Source organism: Miniopterus schreibersii, assembly GCF_964146895.1.
Source record: "Miniopterus schreibersii genome assembly, chromosome: 11".
Lineage (NCBI taxonomy): Eukaryota > Metazoa > Chordata > Mammalia > Chiroptera > Miniopteridae > Miniopterus > Miniopterus schreibersii.
In genome coordinates this window covers 2,971,907-2,989,259 of record NC_138111.1, presented here as the reverse complement: position 1 = coordinate 2,989,259, position 17,353 = coordinate 2,971,907, and the positions used below count along the sequence as shown (strand labels likewise).

The 17,353-nt window shown below is 62.8% G+C and overlaps 2 protein-coding genes across 3 annotated transcripts; one reads left to right on the top strand and one right to left on the bottom strand.

Moving 5' to 3' along the window:
- Positions 1 to 339: 339 nt before the first annotated feature.
- PRRT1B (proline rich transmembrane protein 1B) lies at positions 340 to 9,008 on the bottom strand. Its single transcript, XM_081150523.1, has 4 exons — positions 8,942 to 9,008; positions 4,419 to 4,891; positions 3,491 to 3,631; positions 340 to 2,364 (listed from the first exon to the last, which is right to left on the bottom strand). The coding sequence occupies exons 1-4, from the start codon at positions 8,949 to 8,951 to the stop codon at positions 2,215 to 2,217; spliced, it is 774 nt and encodes a 257-aa protein (XP_081006649.1). The 5' UTR covers positions 8,952 to 9,008; the 3' UTR covers positions 340 to 2,214.
- A 3,023-nt stretch (positions 9,009 to 12,031) lies between these two features.
- On the top strand, positions 12,032 to 17,352 carry UCK1 (uridine-cytidine kinase 1). 2 transcript variants are annotated; one of them, XM_081150522.1, is made up of 9 exons: positions 12,032 to 12,113; positions 12,414 to 12,493; positions 13,126 to 13,454; positions 13,713 to 13,872; positions 14,682 to 14,778; positions 14,968 to 15,110; positions 15,199 to 15,293; positions 16,355 to 16,403; positions 16,764 to 17,352. In XM_081150522.1, the coding sequence occupies exons 2-9, from the start codon at positions 12,418 to 12,420 to the stop codon at positions 16,943 to 16,945; spliced, it is 1,131 nt and encodes a 376-aa protein (XP_081006648.1). In that variant the 5' UTR covers positions 12,032 to 12,113; positions 12,414 to 12,417; the 3' UTR covers positions 16,946 to 17,352. The 2 variants fall into 2 exon arrangements, with proteins under 2 accessions (XP_081006648.1, XP_081006647.1); XM_081150521.1 differs by having other exon boundaries at positions 13,126 to 13,481.
- Position 17,353: the final 1 nt, after the last annotated feature.

Here is a 17,353-nt window from a genome sequence, read left to right as displayed (position 1 = left end):
CATGCCCTTGGCCAGACTCGCACCCGGGACCCTCCAGTCCGCGGGCCGACGCTCCAGCCCCTGGGCAAGCCGGCCACGGCCCTCATTCAACCTTCTAAAAAAATTGTAGGTTTTTACACACTTTCCTTCCACATTAAATTTTAAAAACATTTTTGTCATGGTTTTAAAAACTTGGTTTTCTCATTGGGATTTCATTAAATCTCTAGAAATGCTGGATATTTTCATATTACATCTTCCTATCCAGATATTTTGCTCATATATATATAAATTTTCTTCATTTGGGTCCAGTTCTTGTCAAACTTATTACTAGATCTTACTGCTTTTATCACGATTGTGAGTGGAATTTTTTAATTTTTTCCATTTTAACTGATTATTGCTATTGACTATCAGATTTATTTTGTACCCAACTATTTTACTGAGTTATCGATTTTTTTTCATTGATTCTTGGATATTACAGCTAGAAAATCACCGTCTCTCCGGATTTTCACGCTACAGATCGCACTGTTTTGTAGGTTGGCTAGAACCTTAAAGCCGCGCGGAGTGGCAGAGACGCGAGGGGCGCCGTGGGGCGTCCTGGTTATAACGGGCGCGAAGGGCTCTAACAGTTCCCCACTCGACGTGCCACCTGCCGCGCCCTCGCCGGGAGCGGGGCCCACGGGCGGGCCAGAGCCCGAGCCCCCTTCCCGCGGGACCTCCCGGCTGCTCCGCGCCGGTGAAGGAGCTCCGGCCGGCGGCTTCCTCCTGCTCTGACTTCACTGGAGAGTCTGGTGGGAGCGGCTGTCGCTGTGGGACTCCGCCGAGTCCTCTCCGACATCGACTGGGCCCTGGGCAGCTGCTTCCTCTCCTGTCGCGTGGTCCTCATGCTTGCTGGTGGCCGACGTGCCCACGGGCCCAGGCAGCCTGGTCCTGCCCTGGCTCCCCACGCGCAGGGCTGGGTCGGGGCCTCGCCTCCGCCCGGGTGTCGCCCGGAGCAGCCCCCAGGGTGCAGCGAGCACAGGAGAGGGGAGCGGTCACCTCCGGCTCGGGGCTCCCGCCTCCTCTCCGTGCAGATGGTTTGTATTCTGTTGAGTCACAGGCCCCTTCGAGGATCTGGTGAAAGCCTTGGGCCCCTCCCCAGGAAAGAGCCCATGAACGGCTCCCCATCTGCTGATTTGGGGGTTCCTGGCTGTCCTGAAGCTCACGGTGAGGCCTCTCTCCCTGCTCTCCCCTCACCTTTGGCTGTGGAGGACCCTCTAGGAACCCCCAGTGCTCACCGCGAGCCGGGCAGTGCGCTGAGCACCCACAGGGCCCCTCCCTGCGACCGCCCACAGCTCCGTGGCAGCTGTGCTAGGGCCCCACTTTACAAATGAGGAAACCCCGCTTCCCGTGAGCAGTGAGGAACTCGGAGGCCAGGACTGTTCTTGGGGCTTAGGCTGGACCAGCCAAGAAAGTTACTGTGGGTCACAGTGCCCCCCGCTGGTGAGCCGGGGGCAGGCGTGGGGGCGGGCCCAGCTGGGGGGGGGCAGGGCCCAGCTGGGGGTGCCAGGGCCCAGCTTGGGGGCGCCAGGGCCCAGCTTGGGGGCCAGGGCCCAGCTGTGGACGCTGCTGCTGGCCCTTGAAGGAGTCGGAGGGGCCTATGAAGCTCCTCCCAGGGTGTTCTTGTTACTGACCAGACACGTGGCCTTGGTTTCTGGACGCGGGGCCAGCATGAGCCTGTCCTGGGTTGGGGACAGGCCCAGAGCAACCAGCCAGGAGCCACCAAGGAGGGAGCAGGCCACAGGGAAGCAGGAACCGGGCCAGTGTGCGCTGTGATCCCTGAGCAAGGCTGCAGGTAGGGAAGCGGGGGCCGGTGGGGGGAAGGGGTGCAGCGTCCTTCCGTCCTTCCTGACGGCACTGAGGAGCAGAGCTCTGGTCCCTCTGACCGTCCCCCAGGAGACGGTGAAGGCAAGGGCCGCAGGCCTGCCAGCAGTCCCAGGAAGACCTCGGGAGGCGGCACCAGAGAAACAGGACTCCAGGGGCCCCCATCCCACAGCTGGGGCTGGGCCCTGGGGCCACCGCAGATTAGAACTCTGTCCGAGGCCACCCGCAGGGGTGCCGAGCCCTCCAAATCCCACCCTTGCCTGTCCCTGGGTCTCCTCTGTGGGCAACAGATGGCCACCAGCAGGGATCAAAGTCCACAGAAAGAGTCTGGCCACGGTGGGTGTCTCTGGGCATCTCCGAAGCAGCCACCAGCCCTCACGGAAAGTAGAGAGCCATCAGCACGTAGATGACCCAGCTGGTGGACACGAAGACCCCGAAGAACAGGCTGAACAGCACGAGGGAGCGGGCCTTGCGAGAGGCCTCCTCGGCCTGGGCCAGGTCTCCCCGGCTCAGGGCCGCACGGGTCTGCAACAAGAGGACACCGGGTGAGGGTGAGGGTGAGCCAACCCGAGCCCCCTCCTCCCCTCACTCCCTCCGGGGGCCACACCATCGGGCCAGGCCCCAGTGAGCAGCTGGGGTGCCTGCCCAGGGGCAATGCAGGTGATTCACGGCTGCCAGCTCCTGGGCACCTGCCATGGGCCTGGCATGATCCATACCCTCGCCCTCGCCGCCTACAATCCTCAGGACACCCCTGACATCGGTGTCTTTGCTGCCCTGGCTTTGCAGGTGGGGAAACAAAGGCTCGGAGAGGTTAAGTGACTCGTCCAGGGCCACACAGCTGGCGGTGGAGCCAGAATTCACAGGCAGGTGGTGGCCTCCGGAGTCCCACCTCTGAGCCGTCCTGAGAGCTGCCCCCTTACAGCCGCGGCTGGCTTATGACCGGGGGCTTGACCAGTGAGGGGACGTCAGGCACGGCCGGGTCAGCCTCCTGCCGAGCACCCCAGGGGCACGGCCGGGTCAGCCTGGGGAAGACCGCAGGGGCACGGCCGGGTCAGCCTCCTGCCGAGCACCCCAGGGGCATGGCCAGGTCAGCCTGGGGAAGACCCCAGGGGCACGGCCGGGTCAGCCTGGGGAAGACCCCAGGAGCTTGTCTACTCTGCCTACTGGACCCTCCTCCACTGTCCACTGGCATCATGGGTGCCCAGAGCCTAACCCTGTGCAGGGTAAAGAGGGGGGCCATCCAGATGGAGGTGGGTGGACGGGTGGATGGATGGTGGTGAACAGATGGAGACTGGAGAGGAGGTGGGGGGGTGAACAGACAGGTGGGCAGAGGTGGGTGGGTGGGAGGAATGAGCGGGGGGGGTAGTCTCCACCCCAGTGCACACCTGCCCCGCTGGGAGGGGCCCCTCCCTGGGCCTCAGTCACCCCACCTTCACTGTGAGTTGCTCCAGCCCAGCCCCAGAGCGGAGCTTCAGCCGCGGGGCAGACGGGAGGGCAGGAGGTGTCCGTCCAGGAGGGACAAGGGCCCGAGACGCTGGCAGTGACTCCCAGACCCCGCCACCCTCCCGAGAGGCTGGGAGAGGGGCCGTGCGGGCCCCCCCGGGGCGCCGGGCCGCCTGCAGGGAGGGCTGCACCCAGGGCCGCCCCCTACCTCGTGGGAGTAGACGATGGCAATGAGCCCGGTCAGCAAGCAGCAGAAGAGGGTCACCAGCACCGACTCCATCAGGTAGTCCTTGGGCAGGGGCCTGTGCTCCACCGGGGCGGGGCCGGGCACGCCGGCCATGGGGCTGTACTGCGGGGCAGAGGCCGCGCGTGAGGGAGCCAGCCGCCCCGGGCGAGGACGGACACAGCCACCCTCGGCCCCACCCGGTGCGGCTGCAGGTCACCCGGGGCCGGGTCAAGGCCCCCCTTCTGCCCTCGCCACACCCCGTCGGCCACTCGCCCCCGGGGGTCCCCTCAGTTCTGCCCTGTGCACATTGCTCAGCCACCACTGTGTCTCATCCTCACGGGCTCCCAGGGACCTCTAAGCTCGCCTCCGAAGGCAGCCCAGGTGTTTTGTTTTATTCTAAGTCAAATCATACCCCACCCAGAGGCCTGGCCCCTCACAGTGGATCCCACCTGCCCCTCCTCCCCTCCCCACTAAGCCGAACCACCACCACCACTCCCCGAACACTCCGGCTTGGCCACCCTCCTCGCCAGAGTGCCCCTCCTCCTCTTCTCGGCCCGAACTCTCCTATTCATCCCTCAGAACCCAGCTCAAATGCCCCCACTTCTGGGAAGCCTCCTGGGCTCCCCCGCTCCCCAGGCTGAGGTAGCGCCTCCCTCTGCAGGGCTGAGGAGGCCCCACTGCAGGGTGGCTTATGGTGACTTCTCACTGTCTGTGAGCCAGACTCTCCCACCCAGGGGGCAGGGCACGTGGGGGCAGAGTGAGGGATGAACGAGCGGGGGGGGGTGGACATCAAGTGAGGGGCAAGTGGGGGTAAGCGGGAGGCAAGGGGTGAGTGGGGGTGAAGTGGGCACGGAGCGGGCATCGAGCAGGGGGTGAGCAGAGTGACCAGGGCTGGGGGTGCCCTACTCACCATGGGGAAGGGCGCGAACAGCTGCGGCGGGGTGGGCGCAGGGTAGAGGGGCGGGGTGGGCGGCTGGTACAGGGCCTGGGGCGAGGGCCCCGGCTGGAAGACGACCGGCCCCTGTGGGAAGGGTGGGTACAGCAGGTGCACGGCCTTGGGGTCCGGCGGAGGTGCATAGGGCGGGGGATCGCTCACGAAGCCAATGTTGGAGATGCCACCAGCTGCCACCTTGGGCCCCTGCCTGGCATCACCCTCGGCCTGGGCCTGGGCCTGGGCGGGGTCCGCCGCCGAGGCTTCGCCCTGGGCATCAGCTGGAGGGTTCTCCGGGGCTGGGGTGCTGCCCCCGTCTGTGGCTGCTTCCCCACCGGGCCCATCCTCATCTAGGAGCTGCGGGCGGCGCGGGAGCTGCGGGAGCTGCGGCAGCTCAGGGGGCCGGGGGGCCTCGGGGGCCTCGGGGCCAGTTCCCCGTTTCGTGTCCGCTCCTGGGAATAAATGACAGATTTGATGAGCCAATGGGCCAGGTGGGACTCCTCCCTCCAAGCCCCAAAGCAGCCCCTCCAAGGAGAAAGTCACGATGCGATCTGGCCCTTCACCTACCTGCACTGGAGCCTCTCCAAGCTGGGCCCTCGAAGGACCTTTACTTTAAATGTAAATGGTCTAAATTATCTAATCAAAAGGCAGAGTGGCTAACTGGATAAAAAAGCAAGACCAGCCTGGCCAGCGTGGCTCAGTGATTGAGTGTCGACCCATGCACCAAGAGGTCACCAATCTGATTCTGGTCAGGGCACAGGCCCGGGCTGTGGGCTTGATCCCCAACAGGAGGTGTGCGGGAGGCAGCCAATCGATGTTGATGTTTCTCTCTCATTGATGTTTCTATCTCTCTCTCCTTCTCTTCCTCTCTCTCTAAAATCAATAAAAATATAATTTTTTTTAAAAGACCAATCTATATGCTGCCTACAAAAGACGCACTTTAAAAAAAAAAATCCCCCTTTTTTCCCCCATTGATCCCCTCCAGCCCGCATCTGCCGCCCCGCCACCCCCAGGCCTCCACCACACTATTGTCTGTGGCCATGGGTTATGCATATGTGCATGTAAGTTCTCCAATTAATCTCTCCCCACCCAGCCCAAAGTTAGTAGAACAAAATGATGATCAGGGTAGAGATAAATGAAATACAGGCTAAAAAATACAATAGAAAAGATCAATGAAATAAAGAGCTGGTTCTTTAAAAAGATAAACCTTTAGCTAGACTTGCCAAGAAAAACAGAGAAACGAGAAACCTCAAAATCAGAAATGAAAGAGATGTTACAATTAACACCACTGAAATATGTACAAAGGACCGTAAGAGACCACCGTGAACAATTACGCACCAACAAATTTGGCAACCTAGAAGAAATGGATAAATTCCTAGAAACATACAACTACCAAGACTGAATCAAGAAGAAATTAAAAATCTGAACAGACTAATTACTAATAAGATTAAGTTATCAAAAACACTCTAACAAACAAAAGTCCAGGACCAGATAGATGGCTTCACTGACGAATTCTACCAAACAAAAAATTAACACCAATTCTTCTCAAACCCTTCCAAAAAATAGAAGAGGGAACACTTCCAAACTCATTTTACAAAGCCAGCATTACCTGAGACCACAACCAGGCAAGGATGCCACAAGAAAAAATTACAGGCCAATATCCCTGATGAACACAGATGCAAAAATCCTCAATAAAATATTAGCAAACAGAATTCAACAATATACTAAAAGGATTATTATATACCATGATCAAGTGAGACTTATTCCAGGGATGCAGGGATGGTTTAATACCCACATATCAATCAATATAACCACAGAAACAAAATGACAGATAAAAATCATATGATTATCTCAATAGATGCAGAAATCATAACAACAAACGCTGTTATTTCAAGCCACTAAATTTTGGGGTGGTTTGTTACGCAGCAAAAGCCAGTTGGTAACTGACACAAAGTTTTCTCCTGCAGCCAGTGCCCAGAGCGTTGGAAGTGACCAGAACAAGGACAGGAGAGTGGGGAGGAGGCAGTGGCTGAATAAAGGGAGAGAGAACAATGGCCTGAGCCAGGATGGAGGCAGAGGGCAGATGGGATGTGGGCAAGTGGATGGACTCAGGCAGCACTGAGAGGGTGCCCGGGCCGGACAGTACCCGCAGGCGAGGAGGGGAAGGGAGTTGTCCGGAGTGACAGGGCCGAGCAAACCTCTGTCCTCTCCTCCCTCAGTGCCCAGGGCAGGGCTGCTGGCCGGTGGATCTGGGATGAGGGTCTCCTACAGCCAGGGGTGCAGCTCAGGGTCCAGGCCGCCTGGGCCGCTTCACCCCTCTGTGCCTCCTGAGTTGCCTCGTCCTTAAAAACACCACCTCAGGGGGTTGTGGGGATTAAATGAGTGTGTGAGGTGAACCGAGCAGGCTCTCCATTAACAGAGGGAAAGCTAGAAGGTAAGAAAAGGCAGGGTGTCTGGCCAGTCTGGGAAGCTGTAAGCAGCAGGGTGCGCGTGTGTGCGTGCGCGTGTGTGTGTGCGCGCGCGTGTGTGCATGTGTGTGTGCGCACGCGCGCGTGTGTGTGCGCGTGTGTGCGCGTGTGTGTGTGCATGTGTGTGTGGGGTGGAAGCTACTGGGCACTGAGGTCCACACTTAAAGTCAGAAAGGTTTGTGGCTGAGTTTGACCCACAGAGCTGGGCTCTCCCCGAGGACCGACCTGAGGGTGGGGGTGGCACCCCAGCCAGACCCGGGCCAGCAGAGACCCCATTGGACACCCTGGGGTTTCCCGGGCAGCTCCCAAACGCACCCACCCAGCCTGGGGCTGGAGTTTTAAAGTAAGAGAGGCAACAGCTCCACTGGGGCGCCCTGGGGAGCCCGGGAAGCGCTGTTCGCTGCCTAAGCCTCAGGTCCCTCGGGTGCCGCTGGCTGACTCGGTGACGAAGCTCAGGGCCAACACCCAGCACCCCCGGGGCATCAAGCCCCGGCCACCCTCTGAATCTGCGGCCGAGCGGCCCCTCCCCGCACGAGCTTTTACTGAGCCCCTGCTACGGGCCTGTTTTCCGTGAGAAATGCAACCCGGTACCGAAGCCCTGCGGGGCCGCGCGGGGGAGGGCCCGGCGACCGGCCACCACGGTCCCCTCCGGGCCGCTGCCGCCAGGCGCCCGGCCCCCCGCGCGTCCGCGTCCCGGCGGCAGCCCCGCCACCCACGCGCTGGGCCGGGCGCCCCCACGGGAACGAGACAGCGCGGCCGGCTGCCCCGGAAGACGAGGGTCGAAAGGAACCGCCGGTTAAAAATGCTGGGGTGCGCGCAGGCCCAGGCGCCCCGGGGGGCCCGCGCCCGCGCCTCGGGCGGCCTCGCCGGCTTTTCCTTTTCTCCCCATTTCACGGAGGCGGCCGCCGAGGCCCACGGCGGGTAACCCGAGCCTCAGCCCGCGCCCCGGGGCTCAGACGGTCCCGCAGCCTCCCCGGGCCCCGCCCCGCCCCAGTTATCGGACGAACCCGCAGCCTCCCCGGGCCCCGCCCCGCCCCAGTTATCGGACGAACCCGCAGCCTCCCCGGGCCCCGCGGGGCAAACGCCCGGCCCGACGGCGCGGAGACCGGGCGGCGGAGTAAACAAAGGCGCGGGCGGGGCGCCGGCCGGGCCGGGCGCTCAGGTTCCCGACACCCGAGCCCCCGCGGGACACTCCGGCGGGAGGAGACCGGGGGTGCGGGGCGGGCGGGGGCATCAAGGGTCGCGGGCAGAGCCAGGCGGAGCCCCCGGCCCCGCGCGTCTCCGCAGCCGCGTCCCGAGAGGAGCGGAGGGTGGGAGGAATCGAGGGGTCCTTCCCCGCCCAGGACGGCGCTGGCACCGCCGCCCCGCCCCCACCCGCCCTTTCCCCCTCCCCCACCCGCCCTTTCCCCCTCCCCCACCCGCCCTTTCCCCCTCCCCCACCCGCCCTTTCCCCCTCCCCCACCCCTCCCCCGCCCCCTCCAGCCTGGGAAGCCCCGGGGCGGGCTCGTCGAGACGCAGAGGGGGTCTCGGTTCACCTGGTTGGGGGGGGCCGTCGGGGTTCCCCGAATGAGCCTTTCCCTGGGTGCGCCCCTGTCTGCCCCCCTCTCGGGCTCGTCCCCACGCCCCGCCTCGGGGTCTCTTCCCCCCGCTTGGCCCTGTGTCTGGGCCCCTGTCCCGCGTGGCCCCCGCCCGCGCACTAAGGGCTTCAGCGTGGCCGGGGGGGAGGATGGCGCGCGGACGAGGGGAGTGGAAAATGTCCCCCAAATTGCTCTGCTCGAGCCCCTGCTGCCCGCCCTGGGGGGGGGGCGGGAGGGCTGCAGGGACCCCAGGGCCACGCCGAAGCCGCCCCTTCCTCGCTGCCTGGGGGGCACGGCCCACGCCGCCCCGACTCTCCGCGGCAGCCTCCCGGGCGCCCCGGGGCCTGAGCGGGGGTGTCCCAGGGCCGGACTGGGGGCCCCGCGGGAAGAGCCTCCCGCCCCTCCGCCCGCGGGCCCGCCGGGGGACCCCGGGAGCGCGGGGCCCCCGCGTCCTCACCTGTGTCCATGGCGCGCGCGGGCGGCGGGCGGGGCGGCGGCTCCAGCCCGGGCTCCGCTTTCGCCGCGGGTCGGGTTTCCCGGGCGGCCGCGCGGCCGGTTAATAATTGACCGCCCGGGGCGCCGCGCGCCGCCCGCCGCCGGGACGGGGTCGCGGTGCAGACGCGGGGCCGCGGGGGTCTAGCGGCCGAATCCGGAGCGAGCCGGGGGGAGGAAAGCGGGGCCCCGTCGGAGCAGCGCGGTGACCGCACCCACGGGGGAGGCTCCGCCTCGCGGGTCTTTGGAAGCAGCAGAATTACGTGCACGAAGCGCCTCCTGCAAAACACTCGGGGAGCACGGGGGGCCCAGCGGGAGCCCAGCGCTGACCCCCCTGACCCCTCAGCCAGGAGCCCAGGGTCAGCACCGCTGGTGACACGCGGGGACGCGGGGTGCCCCGGGGTGCACTGAGCTGGCGCCTCTCCCCCGGGGCACCCCGCCCGGGCGTGCACACCCCAACACACCCGCTGAGCCCTCGGGCGGGCCCAGCGAGGGGCCCTCTCCCAAGCACTGCCAGGTCTTCCCTTTTCATTAGAATTTCCATTTGGCTTTTAAGATCACATTCCCCTTCCCCCCCCCCAATATCTCCTTTGCTGTTACCCCCTCTCCTCCACCTTCTTTCTCTTCAAGGGGTTTTGAAAACTTGTTGCTTGAAAATAATTTCGCTCAGCGGAAAGCTGCCAGAAGGGCACACGCGCCCTGAGGATGTCTTTTCTAACGTAACTTTCCTGCCCGTGGGGAGTCCGGCTCAGGGCGGTGCTGCATTCAGGGGGCCCGGCTTCACTTCTGCGGACACTTTTTTTTTCAATCCTCACCTGAGGGTGTTTTTTCCGTGGCTTCTTCAGAGAGAGTGGAAGGGGGAGAGAGAGACAGGGAGACACATGGATGTGCGAGAGACACGGCGGTTGGCTGCCTTCCACACGCGCCCATCAGGGCCCGGGATCGAGCCTGCAGCCCCGGACGTGCCCTTGGCAGGAATCAAACCCAGGACCCTTCAGTCTGCAGGCCGACGTTCCTCGTTCGAGGGCCTGGACATCCTTGAATGTGGCTGCATTTCTTTTTCTTGCCTCGGATCGGAGAGATCGGGCGCCTGGCGCGCCGACTGCCCGCACCTGCTCCCTGGGCTCTCGTGACTGCAAGTCCACTCGCAGCCCCAAGCCTCGGGCAAGCCCCGGGACACCTCTGCTCCTCAATTTCCCCATCAGGATAAGGGGGTGACCATGGGACCCACACCACAGGGTTTGTTAGAACTAAAAACAGAGCCCGGCCATGAACATCCCCCGAGCAGACAGAACCAGTTCCGTGGAGCTGAGCTCAGTTGAGCTTGTTTTGCAAGACTGACTTGATCCGGGTCATTTCTTGCTCATGCTGCTGGAAATCACGTACAAAAACAGTTTCCCAAAAGTGACACACGGTAACCACTGGCCAATTTACTATCATTTAGGGAAATTCTAAGGTACCCGATCCGCGGAAGGAAGTCGCTGCCCCTCGCAGCGTCAGCTGCTTGGTGCCAACACGCCTCTGAGCCTCATTCCGTGTTTCCGCGGGAGTGCTCCCGGTTCCCAGCTGTCCGGCGTGTGCAGAATACACTTCGACTAATTACTGCTTCAGGGACTCGTTGGTTTTACTTTCCAGGCTTTCGACAGGTGGTTGTGAGGCTCGGTTGCTATTAGGACACGTAACCAAACGTTTAAGTTCATGCTCTTCAGCCACAGCCGTTTCAGGCCAGGAGAGCAAACACCGGGGGCCAGGACCACAGTTTCCCCGCCAGAGGGCTTATGGGTGAGTCTAGTTTTCCCTGTCTGTGTGTATCTTTTTCTCCCGTGGGCTTGGTTACTTCTGGGACTAGGAAAATGGCAGAAAACGCTACTTGAGACGTTAGGCACCTGGTCAACTCAAAGTGCCCAGCGCCGGCTTGTGTCCCAGGAGAGCTTAAAGACGAGACTGGAGCAGACACGTTTCTGCGGGCGGCTGGAGGCCAGCAGCCCTGTTTCCTGTGCTTGAGTGAACTTGAGGGGGTGGGGGATGGCGAAGAGAGGAGCAGAATCCCAGAGGGGCGTCACGGGTCACTCTTACAAGTTCTGCCTCCCCTGGTTTTGAGAAACCCATCCGGAGAGCGACAAGTCTCAATCCCAGGCCTCATTCGGCCACGTCAGTGCCTCGGTGCACGGCAGGGGGGGGGGGGGCCAGCAAGCCAGCATGGCCCTGCCTTCATGGGGCTCCTGCTCTCCGGACGAACCCCAAGCAGGGGCCTGCAGAATCCACTCCGTAACTGTAGCTGTTAGGGGCTCTCTAAGAAGAATGCCCAGGCCGCTGAGGGCAGACTAGGCTGGCCCCGTCCAGCTAGGGAGGGGCCAGAGCGTCTGGGGGGGGGGGGGGTGCTGGGAACAGTCAGCTGGGCACAGGGTGGGGTCTGGAAGGGTGTGCAGGCCTGGGCGTGGCGGGAGTGTGGGAGCTAGATGAGGTGGGGGGGAGGGGGGTGATTGTATATGAACGAGGGGCTCCGTTTGCTGCACCTAAGAACTGGCTGGCGCAGGAGGGGCAGTTCCCCGCCAGTCTGTAAGGGCCCAAAGGCAAGAGCATCAAGGACACAAAAGATAAGAAAATAATATGATTAACTGTGAGGAATGGATGCCAAGTAAACAATTACAGAATCAAAGAAAGCCCCCAACAGGCACCTCGTCCGGGCTGGGCCCTGGGCCCGCGTGGGAACCTCACGTGTGGCTTCCCTGTCCGGAGTCTGGCTCAGCTACTCCACAGCATTGCCGCCTCCACCTCCGTTCTGTTTGGCCAAGCAGCCTGCACACCTTAAACTGACACCAGCCCCTTCACACACGCGCACGCCCCAGGCGGCAGTCCAGTCACAGCAAATGTAAGCTCCTGATACGACTTCTCCAGCAGCCCTTGGGACCAAGTCTCCCCTGCCCCCTCCCCATGTCTTATGCAGCCCTTAGATAAGACCCCCCTGGGGCTTCCCAAAACTCTCCTCTTTTGGTTTGAATCGACCAATCCAGCCCTAGCCCAGGAACCCCAAAGCACTCCACCCACAGGCGTTAAGGGCCCTGCCTCTCCGCCTGCACTCTGCCTTGACCGCCCTGTGGCCCCTCGGGTGGAGCCGTGTGCGTCCTCCAGGACCCGTGAGTAATCACTTTCCCTATTTCGACTCCTCTCCCGGCCGGCTGCCCACCTTGCTCACTCTCCAGCACCCTGTCCCCCACTTACCAAATGTTAATTTAACAAAGTCAGAACATTCCCCCACTTGGGAAGAAAGGAGACAGTGATCACATCACTGCCCGAGTCACTCCGCAGAGGCAAGGCTTGTACCCAGCTCTCCTCCCAGCGCCTGGCTCCTGACCTTGCCAGGCTCACAGTGAGCGGGAGGACGCCCGCAGGCTCCTCTCCGGTTGCGGGGGCTTTCTCAGCTTCCCTCTCTTCAGGTCCATGAGGCTCAGGAGGCCCAGGCCCCTTGCACAGCCCGCCCCTGGCCCGCAGGAGCTGCCGGTAACCCCTGAGACAGGTGAGCGCCTCCGAAGCTGCAGACAGGGACCCGGCGCCTGCACAGGGCTCTGCTCTGTCCTGCACCGCGCTTCAGCAGCACCGAGGACTCGCGCAGAGCTCACACGCAGCAGGCGCTAGAGCTGCGGGGTCCTGACCCGTGGGGAAACCTACAGCTAGAACCCATCAGCATTCGCCTCCCTGGGCCAGGCGCCGGGGTGCAGGCGGGCCCCCCTGGCTCACAGCCCGCCCAGGACATGCGTCTGAAAGGTCATCCCGTGACCTCTGCCCACCATGTAGGAGAGGCCGAAGGAAGGGGCGGCTGCGGAGGGCAGCGGGGAGCAACGGAAGGTTCTAGCGGGGGGGGTGGGCAGTGCGGAAACTCGGGTGGCCAGCGAGGAGGGAGCCCCGGCGAGCTAAGGCCGTGTCTGGGGAGGGGGTCGGGCCCGGGTGGCCCACTCGAGGCCGCAAAGCCAGTTCCAGGTTCCGCCCGGGCCGCGGGCTCGGGAGCTCCACGGGCCGGCGCTGCAGCCCCGGGGCCTCATTCCCGACGCCCCGGGCCCCGGAGGTGTGGGGGGAGGAAGCTTCCCAGCGTCGGCCCCCGGCAGGGGAGGCCGCCCGGCGCCGGGCTGAGCGCCTTTGGCTACTTTGCAGCAAACACGAGCCGCGCGGAGCCGCGGGACCGCCGAGGAGCAGCTGCGGCGCTCGGCTCACGCATGCGCAGCGCCCCCCGCCGCCTCGGACTACAACTCCCGGCATGCCCCGCGCGCGCCCGCCGTCCCGCGCGCTCCCCGGAAGTGGAGCCCCGAGGAGGCGACTCCGGCCGCGGCGAGGGGGCGGTGGGGCCGGCTGGCTGCGGGAGGCGACAGCAGCGAGGACCCCGATGCGGGCGCGCGGGGCCGGAGATGGCCTCGCCGGGAGGCGACTCCGAGGGCGCGGGGCCCGAGGCGGAGCGGCCTCACCAGCGGCCCTTCCTGATCGGGGTGAGCGGCGGCACCGCCAGCGGCAAGGTGAGGGGCCGCCGGCCGGGGCCTGCGCGTCAGCGCCACCGGCCTCTCCCGAGGGGCCCCCGCCCCTGGCTGCGGGGCGCGGGGCGGGGAGCACGGGCAGCGAGTGGGGCGCCCCCCGCCTGGCCCCGCGGAGAGCCCGGGCACCCGCCGCCCCCCCTCCCGCCGTCCCCCCGTCGTCCTGGCCTCGCGGGCTGCGGTCAGCGTCAGGGGGTCCCCGCTTCTCCTTCCCAGTCGACGGTGTGTGAGAAGATCATGGAGCTGCTGGGGCAGAACGAAGTCGACCACCGGCAGCGCAAGCTGGTCATCCTGAGCCAGGACAGGTTCTACAAGGTCCTGACCGCCGAGCAGAAGGCCAAGGCGCTGAAGGGACAGTACAACTTCGACCACCCGGGTAGGGCTGGGGGCCTGCGGGCGCGCGGACCTGGGACTGGGCCCCGGTCGCCCAGAGACCCGAGTGGCCCCAGGCAATTCCCCAGACCCCCGAGGTGGAGCGGGTTTCGGGGCGGACTTTGCTGAGCTCTGCGGGCCCTGGGCAGGCCTGCGGCGGGACCACCCCTCCGCCTGTGGTGTGAGAAACCCAGTCGCCTTCCCGGTCAGGGAGCTTTGCACACACTGCTGTCCACTGTGGCCTTTCGTTTCCCATCCACGCCAGGCAAAGGTCCTGAGAGGCCAGCGTGGGAAGCAGTGGGTGAGAGCCCAGAGCCTGAAACTATTTCCTGGTCTGGTCAGGGGCCAGGGGAACAGGTGGCAACGGCCGGGACACAGGGCACTACATGGGCCCTGCCTGCCACACTCTGTGACTCACCCCCAGCTTCATTCTCTTCCTGGGGAGATGAGGGAAGAGGGCCCGGCGAGCCTCTGGGGTTATTTCCCAGAAAGAGAGAGGCAGGTGCCTAACCCACCCACCTGTCAGGGTTAGCTGGTCACGAAACCCGTGTTCAGACTTCCGGGCGGGATGGCAGCCTGGGCAGTGACATTGCCCGAGGTCAGTGAGGACAGGTCCATCCTGTGGTTTGCAGGACTGCAGAGGGCTCTGCAAATGTAAACTGTAGGGGCAGCTGCCAGTCCAAATGCTCCTTAGGGTCACTGGTATCCCCAGCCCCCAGCTGTGGCTGGCTGACCCCGCCCGAGGCTGGGGAAGTTCCCTCCTGTCCCAGCACAGACACCTGGACTGTCTTGCCTTTTGTCCCATCCCTGCAGATGCTTTTGATAATGATTTGATGCACAGGACTCTCAAAAACATCGTGGAGGGCAAAACTGTCGAGGTCCCAACCTATGATTTTGTGACCCACTCAAGGTAAGCAGGTGGCTGGGTCCTGGGAGCCAGTCAGGGCGACCCCTCCAGGGCTTATACAGAGCACCTGCAGCAGGCCCTGACCCATTGGTTTCTGTAGACACCCCTCTCCCACTGTGATGTATCCTCTGTGGAGTTGGTGCCTAGGAGACCCCATCTCCAGCAGGGCCGTTTCCTGCTCTTGCCTCGCAGGTTACCAGAGACCACGGTGGTCTATCCTGCAGACGTGGTTTTATTTGAGGGCATCCTGGTCTTCTACAGCCAGGAGATCCGGGACATGTTCCACCTGCGCCTCTTTGTGGACACCGACTCTGACGTCAGGCTGTCGAGAAGAGGTAAGGTGGCCTCAGCCTCCCTGCCCCTGCCTGAGGCTGGGCACACATCCTGAGGTCTGACGTGGCCACCTGGCTCCTGTTGCTGCAGTTCTCCGAGATGTGAACCGCGGGAGGGACCTGGAGCAGATCCTGACCCAGTACACCACCTTCGTCAAGCCAGCCTTCGAGGAGTTCTGCCTGCCGGTACCCGCCTTTTGCTTACTTGGGAATGCCTTTCTCCCCTTTCTAAGACACACGATGCCCACGCTTTACAAGGGCTGAGTCATGGATGGACGTGGTCTGATTTATAAATGGAGAATTTAGTTTGTGCGTAGCTCTCAGCTCTCCAGGCCTTCTCTGCCTTTCCCCCGTGTCCACACCGGCTCCCTCCTCTCTGCGTCAGGCCTTTACTCAGGTCGCTGGAGTTGCCTTTGCAGCGTAACCCGGGAGACCCCACTGCTCCGGGCCTCTGCCTTCTCTCTGTGTCCCTGGGGTGCTTCTCGTCGTTTGACCACACAGTCTATCTTGCTTACCCCCTTTGCTGGCCTTCAGCTCTCCTGCTCGCTCAGCAGTGAGCCCGCCCAGGGGAGCCACACCTGGCCCTCATGGGTCTCCACTGCATGCAGACACAGCTGCCCCAGGGCTTGTCCCTGCCTGCTCTGTGGCTCTTTCCTTGTGACATGTCTCCTTGGCCCAAATTCACATGCCTGCAACACCAGACGGTCCACAGGTCCATCCCACGGGCCACACCATTCTGCCTCTCCCTAGCACAAGCCTGGCAACAGTTAGCAATGCTTGGTGTGTCAGCAGCAGCGCTGCTGCTGCCCTTGCCTGCAGAGCACCTGTGCTGGCCTGTCACTCCTCCGGGTTCTTGCAGAAGGTCCCTATTTGCAGAGGAAGCGCCCCGTGTTGTAGAGGCTGCCATGCTCCACCTGGCCAAGTGAATTAAGTTGTTAGCACAGACAACTGTCCCCGAGACTGTTCATGGGATTGAGTAATAGCACAGAGTTTCGAAGATACCAGGAGAGGCACTGTTTCTTCCAGCTGCCTTGGCCCACCTTCTGCCTTACTTCCTGGAGCACCATCCCTCACCCCTGGTTGATAACCTGTCCCAAACTCTGTCCCCCTCCGGCCTGTGGCACAGGCATTTGGGCACCCCAGGGCTGGCTCCCCTGCCACTGCATCTAGCCGAGCCCTGAGCAGCTGGGTGTCACCTTGGAGTGGGGAGGGTGACAGATCCTTACAAGATCTTTTTTGTGTTGCAGACAAAGAAGTATGCGGACGTGATAATCCCCCGCGGGGTGGACAACATGGGTAAGAACCAGACCTGGGGGTCACTGCCCCCGTCTGCCCCCAGAGCCATGAGGCAGGCGCTGCCCCACCGCAGCCTTGTTACACACATTGTGTGTTACACCTCGCTAAAGCTGATGGAGAATAACTATAGAAAACTGGAGGAGTTACTGTTAGCAGAAGGTCTCTTACCCAGGCTCCCAGTCAGCAGAACCCTCGCTGACGAAGCAGCAAGTCTGGTGCTCAGGCCCGCGTGCATTCTGTCTGCTGAGACTCAGGGCGAGACAGATGTCACTGCTGGGTTTCACTGAGCGGGGCTCTCTGGGCTGGGCGGTCGCAGTGGAGGGTGCATGCGGCTAACACTCTGTCGTCTCTTTGCCACAGTTGCCATCAATCTGATCGTGCAGCACATCCAGGACATCCTGAACGGGGACATCTGCAAGTGGCACCGCGGAGGGGCCAATGGGCGGAGCTCCAAGAGGACGTTTCCTGAGCCAGGAGACCATCCCGGAGTGCTGACTGCCGGCAAACGGTCGCACCTGGAGTCCAGCAGCAGACCACACTGAGGAGCGGCGCTCAGCCTCCAGCAGGTCCCCTGGAGGTGCCCGCCTGCCCCCAAATCACACCCTCCGCTTCCTCTCCGTCTGGGACAGCCTGTGGTGTGAAGGTCAGGGGTCCTCAGTACCGGGAGCCTGGCTGCGTGCTCCAACCCAGTTCGATGGGTGATGGCAGTGTTTGCACCTGCTTCCTCGCCGTACGGAGGGTTGGAAGTCTCAGGTCACTGAGAAATGCCAGAGTGAGCGGTGTCCTGTGGCGCTTACCTCCAGAAGGCGGCCAGGTGTTTTGGAGGACCGGAGAAACGGCCAGGAAGCGCTGGCTGTTCAGTGTTTTTGACTGATCTCACGGCAAGTTTTTCTAGTAGAATCTGATTGTCAACTGAAAGTTTGAAAATACTTTCCCATTTTGTTATACAT

Excerpts from the sequence above, each read along its gene's own strand:
- UCK1 (XM_081150521.1), top strand. The coding sequence starts at position 12,418 with ATGAGGCTCAGGAGGCCCAGGCCCCTTGCACAGCCCGCCCCTGGCCCG. Across the intron at positions 13,482-13,712 it reads GCGGCACCGCCAGCGGCAAG|TCGACGGTGTGTGAGAAGAT; the intron begins GTGAGGGGCCGC and ends TCTCCTTCCCAG. Across the intron at positions 14,779-14,967 it reads GATTTTGTGACCCACTCAAG|GTTACCAGAGACCACGGTGG; the intron begins GTAAGCAGGTGG and ends CTTGCCTCGCAG.
- PRRT1B (XM_081150523.1), bottom strand. Across the intron at positions 3,632-4,418 it reads TGTTCGCGCCCTTCCCCATG|TACAGCCCCATGGCCGGCGT; the intron begins GTGAGTAGGGCA and ends TCTGCCCCGCAG. Across the intron at positions 2,365-3,490 it reads CCATCGTCTACTCCCACGAG|ACCCGTGCGGCCCTGAGCCG; the intron begins GTAGGGGGCGGC and ends CTCTTGTTGCAG.